This window comes from Nerophis ophidion, linkage group LG28 (assembly GCF_033978795.1).
Source record: "Nerophis ophidion isolate RoL-2023_Sa linkage group LG28, RoL_Noph_v1.0, whole genome shotgun sequence".
In the NCBI taxonomy this organism is placed as follows: Eukaryota; Metazoa; Chordata; class Actinopteri; order Syngnathiformes; family Syngnathidae; genus Nerophis; species Nerophis ophidion.
This window is the reverse complement of record NC_084638.1, coordinates 17,668,306-17,692,593: the sequence shown is the minus strand read 5'-3', so window position 1 is coordinate 17,692,593 and position 24,288 is coordinate 17,668,306. Positions and strand designations below refer to the sequence as shown.

The following is a 24,288-nucleotide window of genomic DNA, read 5'->3' as shown; positions in this document are numbered from 1 at the left end:
ACAGCTGGTGACAGTGGTAAAGAGCTCTCAGAGAGACGTGAAGGCTGAAGGCTGAGTGACACACAGCAGTCGGCACACAGTGAGGACTTTGCTTTTTCACGCACCTCCAAATGTTCTTCTGACTTTGTGTGAAGATGATGTTCACTCTGCCACATGCTAACATCTGCACTTGGATTCACCTGCTTTTGTTGGGAATGTGCTGAGTCATCTTTTTCCTCCAGCATACTTTGTGCACTGGAACACAGAGAGATGTCTCCATCGCTGAGGGACCTCATCACACTTGGACATTTCTTTCACATCTGCACAAATTGCTCCTCATCTTACATGATGTTTTTCTTTGGCTGTTTATGGCTGAGAGAGCAAGTTAAATTTGCATTTTTCAACAATACTTTGCCAGTGAATCATGTTGATGTTGATCTTTGTGTCCATGTAGTTGTGATGTCATCATTTGGGGCTCATGTGTCATCACATTGACAAGGATTTCTTCTTTCCTTTTCAAACCAATAGACAGCTGCTTATCAGTGAATATCACCTTGTGTCACATGTCATCATTATTTTTATAAAAATTTTGGAACAATAGTACCATTTTTCGGGACTGTTCTATGTTAATGCTATTTTTTTTTATGTAATATTTAAGAATGATGATTATGAGAACTGCTGTCCAGTTATCATATCTTGTTTTCTGATTACATTAGTCTCATTTATAATGCAGTTGCACTTCCAAGACCATTAGATGGCAGTTCTGTATAACTATTTATGGTATGTTGTCAAACTAGAAAGTAGCTTTTTTTCAGGAAGATTAATTAGTTAGGTTGCGCCCTACAAAGTGTCAATACTGTAAGAATAGTTCTCATTACACGAAACTGTAAAATTCTAACTATAATCTTAATTATAGTTTCCTTTACAAACAAATTCCAAGGTGTTGAAATCGCCATGTAAAATCGCTCATGTTAATTGTAGCCTGTCTATGGCAAATCCTATGTAAATTAGCAATAAGCTAGCACATTTTAAAAGAGTGTCACATTACTTAATGTTTGAGCGTTTTTTTTTTTTATGAAGCAGACTTTGTTGGTGTTGTAAATGGCAAGGTGACTTGGAGGGAGTTTGGCTGAGTCCGGCCTGAGTGTTATTTGAGTGATTGTTTACGTGAGCCCGTGTTTAGTCTGAGAGCAGACATGACCAGTCTGAAACTGGACATGACGTCACATGCAACAAAGGTATCGAACTATGGCACCCTTTGATTTTACATGAATTGATAGGAACAGCGGAATTTGGTCATTACCCTCAAAAGTACTGAATTCGGTACCCAACCCTACTAGTTAGTGTGACACAATATTTTTATGACAAGGCGTTGCAAAATATTTATATTTTTTGAAAACCTTTGCTGTTTTTTCCGTTCCTTTTTGCATTGTCATATTTTTGCTTGATTGCCAAACATGCCGAGGATGTCATTTGGGAAGTAAACAAGGTAGGCCGTTCATATATTCTTGATATTCAGTGTTTTATGTGTACAATGTTTCATGTACATTCTGGGTGTTTTATTCAGTTAAAACGTAACAAATACAATTCTGTTTTGGAGGTGGATTGTCATCACGCACATGATAACACTTAACTTGCAGTCATGCAAAACAAGTGTCAAATGTTTCAAATATTCCTGTAAAAAAAAACACAAGCACATACAGCAGATTGTGAGACAAACAATTGAATTTTTTTTTTCCAGCTGTTTGAATGATTTAGTGTGAATTTAGGGTTGCCAACTGTCTCTTGAAAAACAGAATTAGGATGAGAAACAAAAGTATGTGTCAGCTAATGAGCTTAAAAGGGGCAGACTTTATCTTGTGGTATTGCCGTTCAGTTTCAGTTTAGTTTATTTGGAACATACATACGATACATGTGATGCATCACATATTTCCAGTTGTTTCATGACAGCACGTCCGAAAAGGAGTAGGAAGAAGCAGAGTTTATTTAATCCTAAGCATTTTCATATCATAGCAATTGTATCTGATTTCCTTGTTCTCTGCAACAGAACAGTAAATACATAATTAATATACAATAGTCAGTAAACAAATATTAAATATATAAATAATCATTATCTAAAAAAAAAAAAGGTTCAAGATGTCCGTCATTATTGTTCTTTGTACTTTTTGAACAGTCTCTTAAACTGGATCATATTGGTGCTTTGTTTGGTTTCTTTGGTTAATCCATTCCATAATTTAATTCCACATACAGATATGCTAAAGGCTCTAAGTGTGGTACGCGCATACACATTTTTTTAATTAGATTTTCCTCTAAGGTTATATTCCTCCTCTTTTGTAGAGAAGAACTGTTGTACATTCTTTGATAGCAGGTTATAGTTTGCTTTGTACACAATTTTAGCTGTTTGCAAGTTGCACCAAATCGTTGATTTTCAATATTTGTGATTCAATAAATAAAAAGTTTGCATGTCCTCTATATCCAGCATTATGCATTCTTATAACTGATCTTTTTTGTAGCACCGTTAGTGAATGAAGCTCACATTTGTATTTATTTCACATATTTCTGCACTGTAACTCAGATATGTAACACTAGTGAGCAGTAGAGAATATGAACTGATTTTTGGTCCGGAACATGTTTTGCTTTATTCATTATTGAAGTGTTTCTTGCTACTTTATGTTGTATATTTTTTACATGAGGTTTCTTGTTCAGTTTATCATCTATTATTACACCCAAAATGTGTTTTTTTTTTTACCCTTTCAATGTCTACTTTGTCTATTTGTATTTGTGTTTGACTTTCCCTTCTACTGTAACCAAATATTATTTTAGTTTTACTGAGATTCAAATGTAGGCTGCTTTATGTCAAACCATCTTTGTAATTTGTTAATTTCTTCTGTCATTATTTGTATTAGCTTGTGTGTTCTCTCCTGAAGAACACACGGTTGTATCATCTGCAAATTATACACATTTTAAGTCCTTTGTAACTTTACAAATGTGTTTTATATAAAGATTGAACAGTCTTGGTCCAAGTATTGATCCCTGAGGTACACCACACGATATTTTGAGCTGTGTAAAAGTTTGTTCCCCTATCTTCACGTGTTGCCTCCTGTAGTGATGACTATGACTGGATTAATATGGATTAGCAATCACTTCAGGGTGTCGGGTCAGGACAGCATTTATTCGTTCAGGTGAGTGCAGGAGGAATAATAGATTGTCCAAGTCCAGATTCGTAGGTTCAATTGTCTATTGAAGTCTTGCATGAGTTGTTTGTTTGCGTGTGTGTTTTTGTGTGTCTGTGGTTTCCTATACAAAACAAATATAATCATTTTAAATCAACTAAAGCAGAGGTCACAGACACGCGGTCCGCGAGACGTTATTTTGCGGCCACCACCTTAGTATGAAAGTTTAATGTTAGTGTGGCCAGTGAGTTTATATGAATGGCGTTTGAAAGCGGTGTGTTATTTGGCTCCAATGTGGTTCTTTCAACGTTCTGGGTTGCCTACCCCTGCATTAGTGGAAAAGCGGTGAGTGAGTGAAAGCGACAGAGACGTTGCCATGGAGACAAGGGTTTTCTTACGTAACTGGCTGCAGTCACACCGCGACACCTGTCCGTCAGTAATAACAGTCCCCGATAACCTGGACCACTTCAAAACAATATTTGTTTTTTTTGTTGTTTAATTTGCATTGCCTCGCACGATTAACACTACATATATTTTTATATGATGCCGGATAACAGTCCGTGAGCCGTTGCTTTTTTGCGCTCGCTACCCCGGTACTTTCCCTGCTATTATCCGCCAACCGCCGTGTTGCTGTAGGGAGGAAAGGCAGAACGACACACATTATGGAAATAACATTATTCTCCGTGCGTCAGCTGAATACAAATATATTTCACAACCCCAAACATGTCTTTTTAAAAGATGAAGAGGAAGGCTTTTGATGAGCAAAGACATTTCCAGGAAAAGTGGGAGATGCAATATTTCTTTATTTGCACAGAGAAAGTTGCGGTGCACAAGGGATACAATTTGAAACGTCATTATACAACTAGACATGCTGAGGAGTATGCAACATTTTTTTTAAAGAAATCTTTTCTCGCGGCCCAGCCTCACCCAGAATCTGCATCCAGTGAGTTTGAGACCCCTGAACTAAAGTCACCACAATGCAATGAAATATAGGCACAAACCTGCGACAGGGCTTTTAAATATACATCACTTAGCTGTGTATACACAGTGTACATAAATGCACAGGATTTGAACATCCCAGCCCTAAGTAATGTAATGAGTAATAGAATGTAAATAGCATCAGAACAATAATTGGAAATTGTAACTTGGGGCTAACAAACATGTCCAATGCTACAAATAGGAGTTAGCTTGTCAATTTGATGCCAAACACCCATTAGACTACAATAAAACAGATAAAATGAGGTTGCAATACAGTTTTAAGCATATAAGTGATATTAAGATGTATATAAAGTAATTTACTCAGCCAATTAAATAATTGAATTCGAAGTTCACAGTAACTTTCAGAGCCTGCAGATGCAATGATGCGTTCAATGCCCCCTCCAGTATCGTAAAAGTGAACTACACTCAAGCAACCCGATGACACAAAAATATAACAAGCATTACAGAGGCAGTCTTTTTGTACACCTCCTGTTGGTTAAGTAGCTTCTAACCCAGTTCAAGACCAACCCTCTGATTCCATTCTGTTCTAATTTGTTTATTAATATGCTATGATTAATTGTGTCTAATGCTTCTTTTTGCTATCTTTTGCACTGGTGATCTCTTCCAATATTTGAATGGACCACTTCCATGTTGGCTCCTGCACATGTCCAATTTGTCGAGGTCAAAGTTTGTGAGGGATAATCAAAGCCAGGCGACTCCATACTTTTTTAGTAAACTTTGTCAGTTTGTGGTGTGTGTTTACTCTTTAACGTGAATAGTAGTAGATATATTTCTGAATGATTGTTTATTCCGCGTCGTGTAAATTTTTCAAAATGCCAAAGACAATTTGCTCAGTTGTGAGATGTTCAACTAGTACATATCACCTCACAAGATGGAAACAAACTATGTGTGACATTGATGAGAGTTATTTTGACTCAGGAAGATGTGTTTGTGATCCACCATTCAAACAGTAGCCATTTCCAAAAGATCCAGACATGAAAATAAGATGGATTAAGGCCGTTAATAGGAAATGTAAGAATGCTAATAACAAGTGGGTGGACTGGAAGCCTACAAAAGACTCACAGATCTGCAGTAAACATTTCTTGCATGGTAAACCAACGGATGACCACCCTTTGCCATTGTTAGAAATGGGCTATACATCAACAGTTGTCGTGTTAAAAAGAAGAACACTACTGCGGCATGGACCTACAGAAACGTCAACATCAGCGTCAACTTCTGCTGCTGCTTCCACGGATGAAGTTATCCCACAGACTGGCCAAGTAGAAGAGAGTTCTGAATCCACCACGGCACGTATGAAAAAACATGACATGGAAAATAGTTGAAATAAACATCGTTGAAACATATTGCTACATTTTACAATAATGTTGTGTACAAATATTCATAAAAGGTACATTAAATCATTGTTATCTTGTAGTCAGAAATGTAAGTGTAATGGATTACCTACTAATAGGTTATATCAATTGACGGTTATTTGTTTACTAAAAAGTACCAATTAACAGTAATATTATTCTGCAAATGGTTATAAATGACACATTCTTCTTTTTTTCTGTCCCCAAAACTCAACACTGAAGTGGAATCTGTGGAACATGATCATCATCAATTTTATTTTATTTTTCTAGAGTCACACAAATCATTGTAATGTATGCAATACCTGGAGATGTCAATAGGTTTAAAAACTTCAAAATCATCCTAAATGTTGAACTTTTTCACAAACAGAATGAATATTACATGCATTGCGTTTTGGGTTAAAACTTAAAAACTAAACAAGTTAAACATTTAATGTGATTTTTTTTTTTTTTTATTCGGATTGGGTTTTCTATGATCCTATATAATTACACAGCCAGCAAAACAGGTACAATATGCACTATTGACTTCTTCTCAATAGCAAGCCACAGCTTACGGGGAGCACAGTGAACATTCATGGAAGGCATACACTCGGCCTGAAGGAAATTAAACTGCCTTTCATTGCTGATAGGATTGTAGAACAATTGTTACGGCTCAAGCACCTGCCGCCGCACATACAGCTGTGCGCCTCTCTGAAAAGGATTTTGTTCATATTATTCTAATAACAGCATATTATCTTTTTTACTTCCTTACTATTTCTTCTTTATTATTTTTTCTTTACTGTATTTTCTGTGGAACAAAAGGAAAAAAAAAAATACTCATAATAAAGTTTCCATTCTTCAAAAAGCAAAGGAGTTCATTTAAGAAAAAAAAAAACCGGAACAGACCACTTAAAATATTTTTTAGGATGTTGTTTTGCAATTGAAGACAACACCTGTTCGTTCTGTGCTAGGGAAACAAAATAAACTGTTTATTTTATGAATGTATGCAAAGTAAATGTTCAATATTGGCTTTTGCCTGACACTCCGAAATTTGATTTATATTGTTTTGGGGATGTTAAAAAAAACAAAAACGTAACAAATATTTAAAACACAACAATGGGATTTTTTTTTTTTTAATCCACAAATATAAGTTTGTAAAAACAAAAACATCCTTCCACAAACATTTCAGCCATTTTCTTTCACTTTCATATTGCATAAAGGTCTGGGAACATACGTATAAAATAATCATGACATATTCATCATATTACAAAAGAGAGTAATAAAAATAATTAATTAAATGGACCCAACAAATGATTCATAAAGTCACACATTTTTTTAAAACTTGTATAAAAGACAACGTTTCAAATGATGTATGAAGTAAATAATATGCTTCCCGAAGTGGTCCAAAAGATGTTTCAAAGGTGAACCAGTACATATGTATATCATAAATAGGGGCTCATCTATGGGATTATTAACTATTAGAAATACAAATATGTAATATTTCAATATTTCAAACTATCTAATCTATAAATGTAGAAGCATATTGAAAAGATTGTTACACAAACATCAATGTCACACATGTTATATGTGCTGATGTTGTAGAAAGTCAAAACTAAAGTCTTGACAGTTTATTTCAAATCCTGCAGTTTCATTTGCTGCTGCTGTTCTCACCAGCACACTTGTGTTTCTTACACTGGTACTTATAAGAGAATCTTTCACCACACACACTGCAACTCAACACTTTCTCTCCTGGGTGTGTTCTCCTGTGTACTACAAGGTTTGATCGGTCACAATAGCTTCTGTTGCAGATTGAACAGGAATGTGATTTTTCGCTAGTGTGTATTCTCTTGTGTCTTTTCACATTCTGACTTCGTGTAAAACATTTACCACAGACTGAACAGGAAAAAGGTTTTTCACGAGTGTGTGTTTTCTTGTGTACTTTCAAATATTGACTTTCTGTAAAACCTTTACCACAGATTGAACAAGAAAAAGGTTTTTCTCCACTGTGTATTTTCATGTGTTTTTTCAAACTCTGACTTTGTGTAAAACCTTTACCACAGGTTAAACAGGAAAAACGTTTTTCACCAGTGTGTGTTCTCATGTGTACTTTCAAACTTTGACTGTGAGTAAAACCTTTACCACAGAGTGAACAACAAAAAGGTTTTTCACCAGTGTGTGTTCTCATGTGTACTTTCAAATTGCAACTTTCTAAAAAACCTTTACTACAGATTGAACAGGTAAAATGTTTTTCTCCAGTGTGTGTACTCATGTGTCTTTTCAGATAACTATGGTATTTAAAGGTTTTGTCACAGTGAGAACATTTGAAGTGAGTGTTGTCAGTGTGACATGTCTTATCATCTTTAGAGTCTTCATCATCAGTGTCAGGAGAGTGTGACGTTGTGTCCTCACTATCTGATAGTGGAGCTAAGAGCTTGTCTGCTTGTGATCCTCCACAGTGGTCTCCATCAGCTTCTGTTGTCATGTGTTGTGTTGAGCTGCTGCTTGGAGGCTCCGCCTCTCTCTTCTCCTCACTTTCACCTTTGACCTCATCTTCACTCTTCACAGGGACACCAGTCACTGGGAACTCCACCAACCATGTAGGCTGACTGATGCGGTGTTCCTCCTCTTCCTCTTTAATGTGCGGTGGCTCTTGGTCCTCATCTTCCTCTTTAAAGTAGGGGGCCAGTGGGTTCTCCTCTTCCTTTTTAAAGTGAGGGGTCAGTGGGTCCTCCTCTTCATTTTTGATGTGCAAGATCAGTGGGTCCTCCGCTTGCCCTTTAATGTGAAGGGTCAGTTTAACACTATGGGTCTGTGGTGTCTCATCTTCCTCTTTAAAGTGGGGGAGCTGTGGCTGCTCTCCTCTCTCTTTAATGTTTTGGGAATGTGGTACCTTTTGTTCCTCATGTATGTTGGGGCACTGGGGTTCCTCCTCCTGCTCATGAAGTAGAGGTTCTTCATCAATGTCTGCGGAACAGGAGAAAACAAACATGTTTAAGAAAAGTCCAGCTTTGCTCAGTCACATGAAACATTGTCCTGCACCAACATATGATCTCACAATCTCATCAGTTTTCCCTCACAGCAGTCAGGGTACTTCCAGCTGACACATGGAGAAGACCTTTAGGGGAATGCCTTCCCAGGCCAACGTCCAATCCACCTTATTCATATAAAAACATTTGAAAAGTCATTCCTGCAATCCTTAATGGTAGACGCCATATGTGAAAGTGTGCTGTTCTCCCTCTGAATAAGTCATACACACACAGGAAATAATGTAGCACATGCCAGCCTCCACGCAGTAGTACTAGTGATGAGCTCCCCCTGCTGGTGGACAATAATTTGTGATTTTCACATTCATCTTTAGAGACATATCTGCTATAAAAAAGCATGAGCACAGTCAACATGTTGGCCTAAAAAAGATGACATCTGTTTTGCTTTCATTTAGAAAGTGTCGCCACAGTTAAACTGGGAAGAAGTAATCAGATTACTGACTACTCCTTCAAAAGATAACTTGTTTACCTTATTATTAATAATGGATTAGATTAATTTAGTGCATTTCCAAGACACTCAAATTGCATTACAGTGAGAACTGAGAAGGCATCATTCATGCAATCCATGCGTTCAATATGTAAGTTACATTTAATTATGATAATAATAATTGGATGAGGCAGGTGTTCAAGGAATTGCATGTGAATACCCAATGCTGAAATTGAACTGAAATGCTGACAGAATGTAGTATGAATGTAAGAATAGTTTGAATGTTGGAATGGTTTAAATGTTGAAGAGTTGGAATTTCCAGGAAAGCCGCAATTTGGTTTGGAACTTGGGAACATGCTAGTTTGAATGTCCAGGATGAGTGGAATGTGTTGATGTTGGAATGGTTTGAATAGGTTGAAATATATGGGGATGGTGCAACTTGGAAAAATGTCACTGCGGTGGGTGTACGGATGTGTCGAAGGTAGGTAGACACAGAAAACTCCCCCACAATCATGTTTGTGGGATTGACAGAAATATTTAAAGTCAATGTCCAGAGGTATTAAAACCGTCAATCAATCAAACAAACGGTCAATTAACTTTGCAGTCATGGATACACTGTGTTTATTTTCTCCGGCTGCGGCTCTCAAACTGCATACAAAAGGTCTTCCTTTGTTCGTTTGGTCCAAAAGCGTAAAAAAGTGCTACCTCAATACGGCAAAAATAAAGCAGGTCTGAGGGCCCAAACGTTGCCATTCTTTTGTGACAGTAGGCGTGTAGTCCTTATGTGACATCATCACGTCATGTTCATGAGGAAGCTGAGCTTGTTTCATCCACGACTCCCCTCAGCCGTCTCCACTCCAACACGCATGAGCAGCTAACTTGGCTAACATTAGCAGGTCTGGTGATGCACCGCACGTGACCTACGGTGGCCTAGGATGGACTAACAAGGCAATTCTCACAAGACCACAACTCTTCTTCTCTGACCATCCCAAAGTAATAATCCAATCAATAATCACTGAACTCAAAAAAAAAATAAGGCATATTATTTCAACAATGACTTAGGGAGTCACAGAATCGGCTAATATAACAAAATCTGCTGTTCACTGCAGAATATCAGGGAAACTGACATAAATGTAAGCGAAATGTTGTCATTGTGAGGAGAAGCAACATTTGTTATGGAAAATAATGTGTTCTGGACAACTCATTCATTCTCTAAACACGCAACTGTCCCGTCCTTGAGGTGGTCATTCGAAATAGTGGCTAAACTACGAAGCTAAAGCTAGCAAGGAAAATCCTTAAACCCACAACACATCTCTGCTTGTGTTGTTGTGAACGACATCATCCATGGAGGATTAATGTAGAAACAGGACAGGAGTCGCAACTTGAGTCTCTCTCTCTCCTTTTTTTAAACAGCCTCAAGTCACCTCCACACATCAAGCTGAGAACAGCAACACACTTCCCCCTTCACAATAATAGGTCTGACTGCGCTATCAAAATAAAGGTTTAGTAAAAAAAAAACACCTCACACAAGCATAATGAACTTATTTATGCATTTACACAATTATTTTGTTTTGACCCAAAGTACGGGTCAATATTGTCCAAAGATTTATTGCACAAATAAATGTGAGCGATTCTGCATTTAATTAACAAACTGGAAAGAAAATAACATTTGCCTTGGTGCCCTTCTAACTTGCCTTGGTGCCCCAAAATATGAGCCCTCCTTTAAGGCAACACTTGTCTTGACCTTAAAAAGTAAAAATTTGAGGCCTGTCTATGATGTGCCTTTTTCCCATACATCCATCCATATTCTACCGCTTGTCCCTTTTGGACTCACAGGGGTGCGGAAGGCGGGGTTCCATAAAACTTTTACACTATTTATTTAAATTGTATCTAAATTAAAAATGTATCCTCCATTTTGTGGCTATTATGAGGCCTTTTTACAGGAGGTGTTAAAGAGATAGCGAATAAAAAATGACTTCTGGGTATATAATATTGATCAATTAATTCTTATTTAGGGGGCTTAGTGAGCGGAATAGAGGCGTTCCCATTGACTCCATTGATAATTTTAGAATAGTTAAGATTTTGCTGACGTTTTTTTAGAACTTAGAATGCATAAAAATGTTTTTAAAAATAATTTCATTGTCTAACATAAGGATTGTTAATGATCGGCAAATTTAAAGACAAAAAATCAGATCCCCTTTGATATGTTTTATACATCCTGTGAATGGGTTGATGCTGTAGTGAAAGTCAGAAAATAAATGCATGTTTGGAAAATGCACATTTCAGCAAAAATGGCTGGCAAACGTTTTATAACCTGGTTAAAATTAGCTTTATTATTTGGGTTTAGCGGGGCATGTCATGAGGCCCACTCCCGGCCCAGCTCTGACTTGTTCCACCACTGACAGTTTATTGTACAAATAAACTGTGATATGTAACTCATCTTTAGTAGTTAAATTCGACAGAACACCGACAACCACGTGGTTGAAAAACCACGTTGCAAGTAGCAGACAGAATCCATCATCCTCACACGACAACACAACTTCTTATACACAATATATTAAGCATAGTGTTATTAATCAAATATAAAGTTAGTAAAGATGTGAGAGTAAGAAGTAAACAAACCTGTTCTGTGTAACACAACTTGAGGCTCCTTGAAAACAGCGTCCAGTAGTTGATGTTGTCGGTCCTTCTCCTCTTTTGTTGGACAAAGTTCCTCCTCATACTTTGCTCTCGTTCTTTCACACATTTTCACACAATCACAACACTTTACACTCACGATAGTTCCCTACTTAGCGATGTGTTGATAACGTCCGCGTCTCTTTGTTAGCAGCTAACAAGCTAAGCTAACTAGCAAGCTAAGCACATTAACAAGCAAAGATAGCACGAGAAGCGGCACAGTGCTTCAGACGCATCGAGACGACTTGATCCTTAAATAAAGAATCAAATATGTATTTGATACGCCGCAAATATTTCAAACTGGAGAACAAATAATAAGACTGATTTATGAGCGTCCTGCTAACGTCTTTCTCCGCCGATGTGCTTTCACGACAGTTAGCACACTTGACGTTCTGCTGCTTTCCGTTTACCCCGGAAGCTGGTATTGACGTCACACCCGAGCGGACGAAAATTAAAACACAGACGCTATTAAGGGTTCTAGATAGGCACCGTCAGCATACGACAATTCATTTGAACTGTATCACAGCTACATGTATGATGTTTGCATTAAAATCGCGTGAAAATCAGTCAAGTATTGAGAAAATGATCCTGTCACGAGATGGAGATGTTGACCGGTGTAAGATGGCGGCCATCCGGCTCGTCAGGGCCAATAGACACTAGCGGTCAACGCGGCATCGCCATATGAGATATTGCCTGCTGTCACAGTTATCCTGCCTTTCTTTTCCGTAATATTTATTTGAATAACAATGTGACATAAAAAGAGTGTATTGTTTTTCAAAAATAAATTCAAAGTATATTAAACGAACCTTTAATGATGGAGTTCAGTGGCGCCCCCGTGCGACATTCATTGCAATTGTAACAGAGGTCATTTATGATCTCAATAGCTTACTGTCTTACTACTCTTCTTATTTCAATGTCATTTTATTTTAATGTCATCTTATCTAATTTATTGCATTTACACATTATGTAATTTGGCTCTTTATTTTGCTAATTTTATTATTCTAAGTTTAGTAGTGTGATTTCCTATTTCTTTTTATGGTCACTGAACGTCACATGTCACAGCAGACGTACAGGCTGAGGCACGTGTGTGTAGTCAGTTTGCTGTCTTCCACGTCAGTGGTTCTCAGTGGTTCTCAACCTTTTTTCCCTGTGAACATTTTTTTAATTCAAGTACCCCCTAATCAGAGCAAAGCATATATTTTTGAAAAAATGAGATCAAGAAGTAAAATGCAGCACTATGTCATCAGTTTCTGATTTATTAAATTGTATAACAGTGCAAAGTATTGCTCATTCGTAGTGGTATTTCTTAAACTATTTGGAGAAAAAGATATAAAAAAAACTAAAAACTTGTCGAAAAATAAACAAGTAATTCAATTATAAATAAAGATTTCTACACATAGAAGTAATCATCAACTTAAAGTGCCCTCTTTGGGGATTGTAATAGAGATCCATCTGGATTCATGGACTTAATTCTAAACATTTCTCCACAAAAAAAGAAATCTTTAACATCAATATTTATGGAACATGTCCACAAAACTCCAGCTGTCAACACTGAATATTGCATTGTTATAATTTTTTTTCATAGTTTATGAACTTACATTCATATTATTTTTGTTGCTATTTTTAGAATATTTAAAAAAAATCTCACATACCCCTTGGCATACCTTCAAGTACCTCCAGGGGTGCGTGGCCCCCATTTGAGAACCACAGTTGCACGTGACGCTAAGTTGTGCGCTCTGGTGCCCTGTCAACTAGCTTTTAGCTAACTTATTAGCAGGCTAGCTGTGTTGCGGTAGGCCTAAAAGAGACACATGTATGTTAAGTTTTTTTTAGTTTTATTTCTGTGCAGGTTTAAAAATGTATAGAGAAGGCTGATTGGAGACTCATAATGATTGTTTTCACCAGAATAAACTATGGTTGATCCGAAAGAAAGACTGGGTGTCGTCTTTTGGGGAAAAACACAACTCAAAGGAGTACTACATCGCTACACACACACGATTGCACCATGCATAGACAAGCAACCAAGCAAAAATATAAGTTTAACTCTGCGGTGTTCCACGCCATCACCTGCTGGGGTGGGAGGAGCATGGCCAGAGACAGCAGCAGACCCAACTAAGCAACCAAGAGAGCCGCCCACCAACTCTCTGCTGGTGTTCAGTCCACATGGACTATATATATATATATATATATATATATATATATATATATATATATATATATATATATATATATATATATATATATATATATATATATATATATATATATATATCAATGGGTATTTCTGTCTGTCATTCTGTCATACTTTTTTTTCTTTTACGTGAGGTTTTTTGTAGAGTATAAATGATGAAAAAAACACTTAATTGAACGGTTTAAAAGAGGAGAAAACAGGAAAAAAATTTAATTTAAATATTGAAACATAGTTTATCTTCAATTTCGACTGTTTGAAATTCAAACAGTCGAAAATTGTTATAAAATAGTAAAACATCGATTTATTTTCCATTTAAGGCTGCTGAACACATCTTTCAGGTTTGTGTACAGATCTGTGCGGTTTAATGAAGAATACCATTAAAAAAAAAAAAAAGGTTTTGTACGTAATCGTTTATTACGACATTGTTATTGAAATACAGATGACACAAAAGAACCATGGTAAGTAAGTGTGGCAAAACAAGTTGGCGGAAGTGACGTCGCCTGCGAGCATGCGTGGACCGATTGGGCGATAAAGCAAGATGGCGTCTGACGGAGAAGTCCGGAGGTTGGAAGCTTCCGGAAGGAGAGACGCGGAACTACCAAACATTTGGAGTGAATTTGGCGGCGGCGAGAGTATCTAAATCTGTTTTGGCGGTTGAGCATAAGCTGTTTTGTGACTGGATCGAGATGGAAGGGGATAGTGACGGGATGTATGAGGATAGTATGGAAATGGATAGGACTAGAGGGGAGAGAGGAAAGAAGGGGAGAGGAGGGAGTGAAGGAAAGTCGAGTACTAAAAGAGTGCATGAAGACGATGAAGAGGTTGATAAGAGGAAAGGGGTTATGGTGGATGAATATAAGATAATTTATACATTTAAATCAAACCAAGATATGAATTACATTAGTTTGATGACACTGGTTAAGGGATTAAAGAAGGACATTGGAGAGGTGGAGATAGCGAAGGTGCTCAGGGACGGACGGCTGTTGATTAAATGCAAAAATGGAGAGCAAAAGAACAAAGCAATGCGATTGCAAAAACTGTGCAACAAAATAATAAAGGAAAAAATCGAAGTGGGAGAACGAAAGGGGGCAAGAGGAGTCGTGACAGGAATCCCAAGAGGAGAAAATTTAGATGATCTAAAAAAAGAAATAAAAGGAGGAACTGTCACTATGAAGAAAAGAATGATGGCATTTAGGAACGGTGAAAAGACTGAGAGCGAATCCGTGCTAGTGCAATTTGCAGAGGAGGTTCTACCAGAGAGAATCATGATTGGGTATTTAAGATTCTATGTTAGAGCTGACGTGCCACCCCCAGTACGTTGTTTCAAGTGCCAACGCTATGGGCACATAGCTAGTGTGTGTCATGCTAAGATGAGATGTGGAAGGTGTGGAGGGGAGCATGAATATGGACAATGTGGAGAAAATGAACAGGTCAAGTGTTGTAATTGTGGCGGGAATCACACAGCAGCGTATGGGGGTTGCATCATAAGAAACAGGAAACAGAAGTACAGCAAATCAGAGTTGAAAGAAATATTACATACGCATAGGCAGTTAAAATAAGAAATCAAGAAAGTGCAGAACAGGACAGAAGTGAAAATAGTTCAAGAAATAAAAAACCAGAGGCAGCAAATACAGGAATTTCCATGGACAAACTAGTTGTATTCCTGGCTTATGTAATAAATTGTACAGAACAGGCTAGAAACAAGACTGAGAAAATCAAAATAATTGTCAAAGCAGCAGCAAAGTTTTTAAATTTAAAAGAACTATCCTGGGAACAGGTGCACGGTGAGCTACAGAGAGTAGACGAGACTGAGTCATGTTACCACAATCCAACGCCATGTTAATTGTTCAGTGGAATGCCAGAAGTTTGATAGCAAACGGACAGGAATTAAAGGGATATATTAATAATATGAAAAATAAACCACATATAATATGTATTCAAGAAACATGGCTGAAGCCAAAATTAAACTTTATAATAAAAGGATATATAACGATACGTAAAGATAGGAATGATGGGCAAGGAGGAGGATGTGCCATATTTATTAAGGAAGATATGCATTATTCAATATTAAAAGTAAAACAAGAACTAGAGATAGTAGGAGTAGAAGTATGGAATAATAAAGAAAGATACAAAGTACTAAACTTCTATAATCCATGCAAGAAATTAGAAATTCACCAACTAGAAACAATAATGGAGCACTGGAGTGGCAATATTATTTGGTGTGGTGACTTTAATGCACATAGCACAATGTGGGGTGAAAGGGATGACTGGAATGGGGATACATTGGAAGCACTTTTGGAGGAAAAAGAACTGGTGTGTGTGAATGATGGGTCGGGAACAAGGTTAGATGTCGTCACGGGTAAAGAAACAGCAATAGATTTAACACTAGTGTCACAAGGGTTAGCAGGAAAGGTGGAGTGGGAAGTAAATAAATACAGCACAATGGGAAGTGATCACTATCCAATCTTCATTCACATAAACATAAATCATAGGACAGAAAACACTAGGATAGAAGGAAGATGGAAGTATAATCATGGTGACTGGGAGAAATTTAGGGAAATTACCGACATAACTTTAAAGGAAGTAGATATAAATCAAGATATTGAACAATTAAATACAGATATTACAAAGTGCATAATAGAAGCAGCCGAACAGAGCATACCAAGGAATAGTATAGGGAGAAGAAGGAAGATAGTGCCGTGGTGGACACAAGAGTGTACAGATGCAATACAAGAACGGAATAGAGCATTTAGAATATTGAGAAGAACACATAATTTCCAAGACATGATCCAATATAAAAGGCATCAAGCTAGAGTAAGGTATGTTATTAAAAAAACAAGAAAACACCATTGGATAACTTTTTGTGAAACACTAAATAGAACTACTCCTTTAAGCCAAGTGTGGGGAATGATCAAGAGAATGTCAGGGGTCAGAAAAGAACATAAAAATCATGTGATGAAAGATGGAATGCGGAGTGTGGTAGGAAATAAAGAAAAAGCAGAACTTTTAGCAAAAACCTTTGTTAAAGTGCACAGTAATGATAATTTGAGAAATGTAGAAAAACAAAAGAGAGAAGAAACAATTAGTTTAAATATTGAGGAAATGAAGGAAGACAATGATAATAGTTTTATCAACACTATGGATATGACATTTTCTTTGGATGAAATGGTTCAAATTTTAAAAAAAGTTAAAAATACGACGCCAGGGAAAGACCTGGTGAGTTATCAAATGATCAAAAATTTAGGTAGCATCGGCAAAGAAGTGGTCTTGAAATTATGTAATAGGATATATGAAGAAGGAAAATTACCAGATGAGTGGAAAAGAGCTGTAATAATTCCAATATGCAAGCCAGGGAAAGATCCGGAAGAGGCAGGAAATTATAGGCCGATAGCATTGACCTCAAATTTGGGCAAAGTAATGGAAAAAATGATTAACGAAAGATTAATATATTATTTAGAGTCAAAAGAAATTATAAAAAACTACCAAAGTGGTTTTCGCAAAGCAAGAAGCACAAATGACCCAGCAGTGCAGCTGGAAGAGGAAATTAGAAAGGGGCAAATAAATAAAGAAAGTATAATTGCGGTATTTTTTGACGTAGAGAAAGCGTATGATATGTTGTGGAAACAGGGGTTGCTGATGAAACTAAATAGGATTGGGATTAGAGGAAGAATGTACAGATGGATAAAAGACTTTTTAACAAGTAGAACAATATTTGTAAAAATAGAGAATGAATATAGCAGAGAATACAAAGTGGAAAATGGGACCCCACAAGGGAATATAATAAGTCCAGTACTATTTTCCATCATGATAAATGAAGTTTTTAGTGAAGTGGAAGGGTTAGTGGAGGTGGCATTGTTTGCTGATGATGGAGTGATGTGGAAGAGAGGTAGAAATACAAATCATATAGAAAAGAAGATTCAAAAAGCGGTAAATAATGTTCAAGACTGGGGGACGGCTTGGGGTTTAAGATTCTCTGTTGGAAAGACAAAAGTCATAAATTTTACGAATACGAAGGTCCTGCAGTCCTGGGTTCAAATCCAGGCTCGGGATCTTTCTGTGTGGAGTTTGCATGTTCTCCCCGTGAATGCGTGGGTTCCCTCCGGGTACTCCGGCTTCCTCCCACTTCCAAAGACATGCACCTGGGGATAGGTTGATTGGCAACACTAAATTGGCCCTAGTGTGTGAATGTGAGTGTGAATGTTGTCTGTCTATCTGTGTTGGCCCTGCGATGAGGTGGCGACTTGTCTAGGGTGTACCCCGCCTTCCGCCCGATTGTAGCTGAGATAGGCGCCAGCGCCCCCCGCGACCCCGAAAGGGAATAAGCGGTAGAAGATGGATGGATGGATGGAAAGTACAAAACAAGCTCCAAATAAATCTCTATGGAGAAAACATAGAAGAGGTACAAGTATTTAAATATTTAGGAATATGGTTTGATAAAAATATTAACTGGTCAACCCACATCAGCAAAATAGTGGAGAAAAGTAAAAAGGTGTTAAATATAATGAGGGCTTTGATGGGTAAAGATTGGGGGGCTGATAGGTTGACATTGAAAACAATATATATCACTTTAATTCGGTCTGTTATCGACTACGGATGCATTATTTAGCAATCTGCTTCAAAAACTCTACTTGAGAAATTAGACCGGATCCAGTCGCAGGCGTTAAGATTATGTTGTGGAGCTACTAAATCTACTCCAGTGGCAGCATTACAAGTAGAAATGAATGAAAAACCTTTGGACATGAGGAGAGATCAACTCTCAGCAGTTTATTGGGCAAACTTAAAAGGATCCAAGCAAGGACATCCAACCCGTCAAGTGCTAATAAATTGCCAAGAAAAAGGGAAGAAAAAAAATGAATAGTTTTGGGTGGATAATAGGAGATATATGTAAAAAAACACAAATTGACAATATTAAAGTGAGCCCTACAGTACCAATTCCTGCAATACCACCGTGGATGTATGACAACCCAAAGGTAAACATGCAATTACTGAAGAATAGACATTTAAATAGTTACCAAATAGAACAACGGATTGAGGAAATGTTTTTTGATAATATTATGATATACACAGATGCATCAAAAACTATAAATAGTAAAGTAGGAGCTGCTGCAGTTATCCCACAGAGAAATATAGTGTTGAATAAAAGAATTAGTGATAAACTATCTGTTTTTACGGGGGAATTGGTAGCAATTTATATGGCAGTTAACTGGATAGAGGAAAACAAAGCTAGGAAAGTAGTCGTGTGCTCGGACTCCAGCAGTGCATTGACGAGCATAAAAAACATAACATCAGAAACAAGACTAGATATAGTTTATGAAATAGTTCAGGCAATCTACAGAATAAATAAAGCGGGAGGTGTGGTAACATTTCTCTGGGTTCCTGCTCATGTAGGAGTTGAGGGAAATGAGTTAGCTGATAGGTACGCAAAACAAGCAACCACTAAAACAGAAGTAAACATGGAGATTAAGCACAGTAAATAAGAAGTGAAGAGCATAATTAAGATAGAACACAATAAAAAGTTGCAGGATAATTGGAATAAGGAAACAAAAGGTAGAGAGTTTTACAAAGTCCAGAGGAAAGTAGGTGTAATGAGAGGAGTGGGTAGAAATAGGAAAGAAGAAGACATTATTACTAGAATGAGATTAGGCCATACATATCTAAATAGTTCACTAAAATTGATAGGCAAACATACTACAGGGCTGTGTGATTTTTGCCACCAGATAGAAAATGTTGACCATGTCTTAATACAATGTAGGAAATATAATAGAGAAAGAGAAATACTGGAAAATAAGTTAGCAAAAGAAAATATTAGGTTAGAAGTGGGAGATATATTAGGATTGCATTCAGAAAACATAGGATATAAAGCAATATACATATATTTAAAAAACACTGGGTTAAGTAAAAGAATATAGAGTAGGGATCCACCTCGGTCCACACTCCATTACAGTAGGTGGCGGTAATGCACACCAGAAGGTTGCTTGCCAACTGCCATAAAAACAAAAGAAGAAGAAGAAGAAGAAGAAGACGGAGAAGTCCTAAACGCGGGCATTATATTTCTGTATTCTTACATATATGTTGTTTAATAGAGTACACACGGTTAATAATTGTTTGTAGCCGGATACATTAGTCTGAGCGCACTTTGACACTTCTCCTGTTTGATAGCTTCACTTGAGGTAGCTTGCAGCTAATTTAGCTGGCTAGTTAGCTTAGCTAGTTAGCTGCTAACAAAGAGACGCGGAAGTTATTTAAACATCGCTAAGTAGGGAACTAATGTGAGTGTAAAGTGTTGTGATTGTGTGAAAATGTGCGAAAGTACGACAGCAAAGTACGAGGAGGAACTTTGGCCAAGAAAAGAGGAAGAGGAGCGACAACATCAACTACTGGATGTTTATTATAAGAAACATCATCAAGTTGTGTTACACAGAAAAGGTTTTTTTACTTCTTACTTTCACATCTTTACTAACTTTGTATTGATTATTAACACTATGCTTAAATGTATTGTATTTAAGTAGTTTGGTTTTCTTGTTAGGATGATGTACATATGTACGTTTGGTATCTGTAACCGCGTGGTTGTCATTGTTCTGTCGAATTTAGCGACCCTTAAAAATGAGTTGCCTAACACAGTCCATTTGTAGAATTAACTCAAATCGATGCTTGTGCATAATTAGTAAAAAAAAAACTATCATAAATAAAGATAAGCAGCAATAAAAATATACTTTAAAATGCTTCTACACATTCTATAAAAGGCACAGATAATCAATCAATCATTCAATGTTTTATAGCCCTAAATCACGAGTGTCTCAAAGGTCATTAAATACAATATCCAGAGGCATTAAAATATTCATGCAATCGTAGGCCAGGACCGATATAAATGAAAATAAACCTAATAACTTAATTATTGCCGTCTTCAATACATTGCTATGGCCGTCTGTTTCCTTCTTGGTCTGTGGATTTTAAACTGGACGAAGAGTTCTCACTCTATGCATCGCTCTCAGCACCTGAGTATGTTAATTCCACAGAAGACTTACATGAACAAAGTGAGCCTCTTGTCACTCATTCACAATTTTTGTTTCCGCTACTTGAAATTCTCCTCCACACATTTTCCAGTGTGCAGTAGTGTTAGCGACACTCACTTTAATGTTGGAGATGGAAATACTCATTTTAATACAAAGCTGTAATACAGGCCCCCATATAACTGGCCAGGATATGCCTGTTTTATGATTCTTTAATTTTAGACCTTTTAGAATTAGCATGTTTTCGTCCATTTGCGTGAAAGAGGTGAAATTAGGTCTGAAAACCTTTTGACAAGTTGACTTCATGTCCGTTAGGACTTTTCAAAGTGTAAAATACCATCCGCCTTAAACAGAATATTTTACTTTGAAAGTAAACTACATTATTTATTTTGTGTTTATGCATGATTTCTTGTCCCACATGAACCGATTTTAGCTCAAATTATCCGCATAGTTGTGTCGATCACTAAATATAGAAGCCAGGCGGTGGAAACTGACACATTGACTTGAAAACAAAAACGGCATGAGTCTGTCGCCGTGGCGCCGCTGTTCTACATACAAACGTTGCTTACACTGTAAACGACCTAATCTTTTCTCCAAGTTTATACATCAGTAACTGACATTAAAATCACAGGGGCGCTGGAGCCTATCCCAGCTGCACTCAGGCAGCAGGAAATTTTTCGCAATGTAGATTTTAGGCCATATTGCCCACCCTTTGTAAAAATGTGGTCTTATTTTCCTGTGATTAATGTTATAAACAGCAGCGGGTTTGTTTTCAGGCCAATTCATATAAATAAATAAAAATTCAAGTTAATGTGAACTTACTAACTGAATTTGGACATTTCTCAAGCATGTTTGTCATTTTGTATCCTGCAGGCGTCTGTGAACAACAACTTCTGCTTGAAAAACAGGAATGTAGCATCAGGATGGTGAAGGAGGATCCATCAAAGAGGAAGATGAGGCTCCACGGACCCTCTGGCGTCTCCTTTTCCTCTTTGACACAGACCCTTTCCTGTAAAAAGGAAGAGGAAGACTCACAGACTTCCCACATTAAATACGAAGATGTGGAACACAACATCAGTCAGGAGGGAGAGCATCTTGAAGGACTGGTGGAGTTCCCAGTGATTGGTGTTCTTGTGAAGAGTGAAGATGATGAGGTCAAAGGTGAAAGTGAGGAGAGGAGAGAGGCGGAGCCTCCAAGCAGCAGCTCAACACAACACATGACAACAGAAGCTGATGGAGACCACTGTGGAGGATCACAAGCAGACAACCTCTTAGCTCCACTATCAGATAGTGAGGACACAACGTCACACTCTCCTGACACGGATGATGAAGACTCTAAAGATGATAAGACATGTCACACTGACCACACTCACTTCACATGTTTTCACTGTGACAAAACCTTTAAATACCATAGTCATCTGAAAAGACACATTATAATACACACTGGAGTCAAACCTTTTTCTTGTTCAATCCGTGGCTTATCTTTTACAAGGAAGGGCAATATGAAAGAGCACACAAGAACACACAAAGGAGAAAACACTTTTTCGTGTTCTGTGTGTGATTCAAGGTATGCACGAAGTCAATGTTTGAAATTACACCTGAAAAGACACACTGGGGAAAACCTTTTTGAATGTTCTGTGTGTAATTCAAGTTTTGTCCGAGGTGAAAGTTTAAAAACCCACATGAGAACACACACAGGAGAAAAAACTTTTTCTTGTTCAGTGTGTGGTGTATTTTTTTACACAGAGTGCAAGTTTAAAAAGACACATGTGAACACACACTGGAGGAAACCTTTTTCCTGTTCAGTGTGTGGAACAGGTTTTGTACACAAGAACAACTTGAAAACACACATGAGAATACACACTGGAGAAAAACCTTTTTCTTGTTCAATCTGTGGCTTATCTTTTACAAGAAAGGAACATATGAAAGAGCACACAAGAACACACACTGGAGAAAACCCTTTTTCGTGTTCTGTGTGTTATTCAAGGTATGCACGAAGTCAAGATTGGAAAAAACACCTTAAAAGGCACACTGGAGAAAACCTATTTAAGTGTTCTGTGTGTAATTCAAGTTTTGTCCATGGTGAAAATTTGAAAAGACACATGAGATCACATACAGGTGAAAAACCTTTTTCTTGTTCAATCTGTGGCTTATCTTTTACAAAAAATGAAAATATGAAAGAGCACACAAGAACACACACGGGAGAAAAAACGTTTTCCTGTTGTGTGTGTGATTAAAGTTTTGCACGAAGTCAAAATTTGAAAAAACACATGAGAAGACACACTGAAGAAAAAGTGTTGAGTTGCGGTGTGTGTGATGAAAGATTCTCTCATGAGTACCAACTTAACAAACATAAGTGTGCTGTTGAGACCAGCAGCAGTAAAAAAGAAGAGCTCCACAGACCTCCACCAGGCCAAATCTCCTAGTAGTAAAGAATCCGTTAAAATAAGTCTGAATCCAAATGATGATCAGGATCAACACCAAAATCTAATCACTTCTTTCTTATCCCATTTCTGACATGTCCTGAAAGTTTCATTAGCATCTGAATATACTTTTTGTTTTTTATGATTCCAACTAAATGACAATCACACAAACCCCAAATCACCTTTAGGTCTTTTCCAATGACTTCAATAGCAAACATATAAATATGTTTCTTAGTTACACATCCTGGAAAACAACATTCACACCACAGTTTATATGTATTGCTCATTCTTACTAATATGTTTAGTTGTGTACTAACACATCAATTTGTACTTCTGTAATATTTAAGAAGTGATTATGATGTTATGGTTCAGTGTGCCCCTTCACAGGCTTGCTGTCTCCAAAACAAGTCTCCACCAAGGTGGTGCCAGTGGTCCTACTTCTTGTACTTGTACGCTACACAGTATAATTAAGCACAGTTTTTGTAAGATAGACATTTTTGTTTGTACTAGCAATTTGAAACCAGCGCTGTATCCTTTGCTTGTGACCTTGTAGAATAAAATGTGTTTTTTTATGAACAATAGTCTGATTCTTTGAAATGTTTGACAAAATACATGTCTATTTTGTTAATTGGTCGATTGGTTCACCTGTCTCTAACTGGCAATCTGGGCACACCTGTTCCAAGTTGCCAGTCAGGTTTATTTTTTGCCAGCCATGCCCTTCCTTCAGTGCTGGATCATTATGGAAGTATTATTGTTGCACAATTATTTGCAATGGTTTATCTTAAATCTGTGCATTTGTACTCCAATTCACGTGATAGTGTACTAATGTGTGTTTCTGTATATCAGTTTATGTGTGTGTAATCGGAGCTGTGTATACATGTTTTAAGTTGTCTGTATTATGATTTGTCTGTGTAGGAAAACAATCTGTCAGTATTTCCTCGATTGGCTGTCTTTGTACATGTGACTTTTGCTACGTTTTTGCTGTGAACGAGTGTGTGTGTGTGTGTGTGTGTGTGTGTGTGTGTGTGTGTGTGTGTGTGT

At 37.3% G+C, this 24,288-nt stretch overlaps 4 protein-coding genes across 10 annotated transcripts in view; 2 read left to right on the top strand and 2 right to left on the bottom strand.

Moving 5' to 3' along the window:
- LOC133545492 (major histocompatibility complex class I-related gene protein-like) overlaps nucleotides 1–24,288 on the top strand; it is a 291,962-nt gene that overhangs the window by 6,331 nt on the left and 261,343 nt on the right. The window contains exon 7 of one of the 4 annotated variants that reach the window (XM_061891140.1): nucleotides 5–211. The exons of the other annotated variants lie outside the window; for them this stretch is intronic. The gene's annotated coding sequence lies outside the window, so the exon portion shown is untranslated. Of the gene's footprint in view, nucleotides 1–4; nucleotides 212–24,288 lie in introns of those variants that run through there. 4 annotated transcript variants of the gene reach the window in all.
- LOC133545389 (gastrula zinc finger protein XlCGF57.1-like) overlaps nucleotides 1–24,288 on the bottom strand; it is a 262,634-nt gene that overhangs the window by 140,631 nt on the left and 97,715 nt on the right. The window lies entirely within an intron of this gene.
- Nucleotides 6,339–12,058, bottom strand: LOC133544911 (oocyte zinc finger protein XlCOF7.1-like). Its single transcript, XM_061890153.1, has 2 exons — nucleotides 11,570–12,058; nucleotides 6,339–8,440 (listed from the first exon to the last, which is right to left on the bottom strand). Exons 1-2 carry the CDS (start codon nucleotides 11,691–11,693, stop codon nucleotides 7,125–7,127), a joined length of 1,440 nt encoding a protein of 479 aa, XP_061746137.1. The 5' UTR covers nucleotides 11,694–12,058; the 3' UTR covers nucleotides 6,339–7,124.
- On the top strand, nucleotides 19,342–23,805 carry LOC133545204 (zinc finger protein OZF-like). The gene is made up of 2 exons (XM_061890587.1): nucleotides 19,342–20,240; nucleotides 21,698–23,805. The coding sequence occupies exons 1-2, from the start codon at nucleotides 20,114–20,116 to the stop codon at nucleotides 23,059–23,061; spliced, it is 1,491 nt and encodes a 496-aa protein (XP_061746571.1). The 5' UTR covers nucleotides 19,342–20,113; the 3' UTR covers nucleotides 23,062–23,805.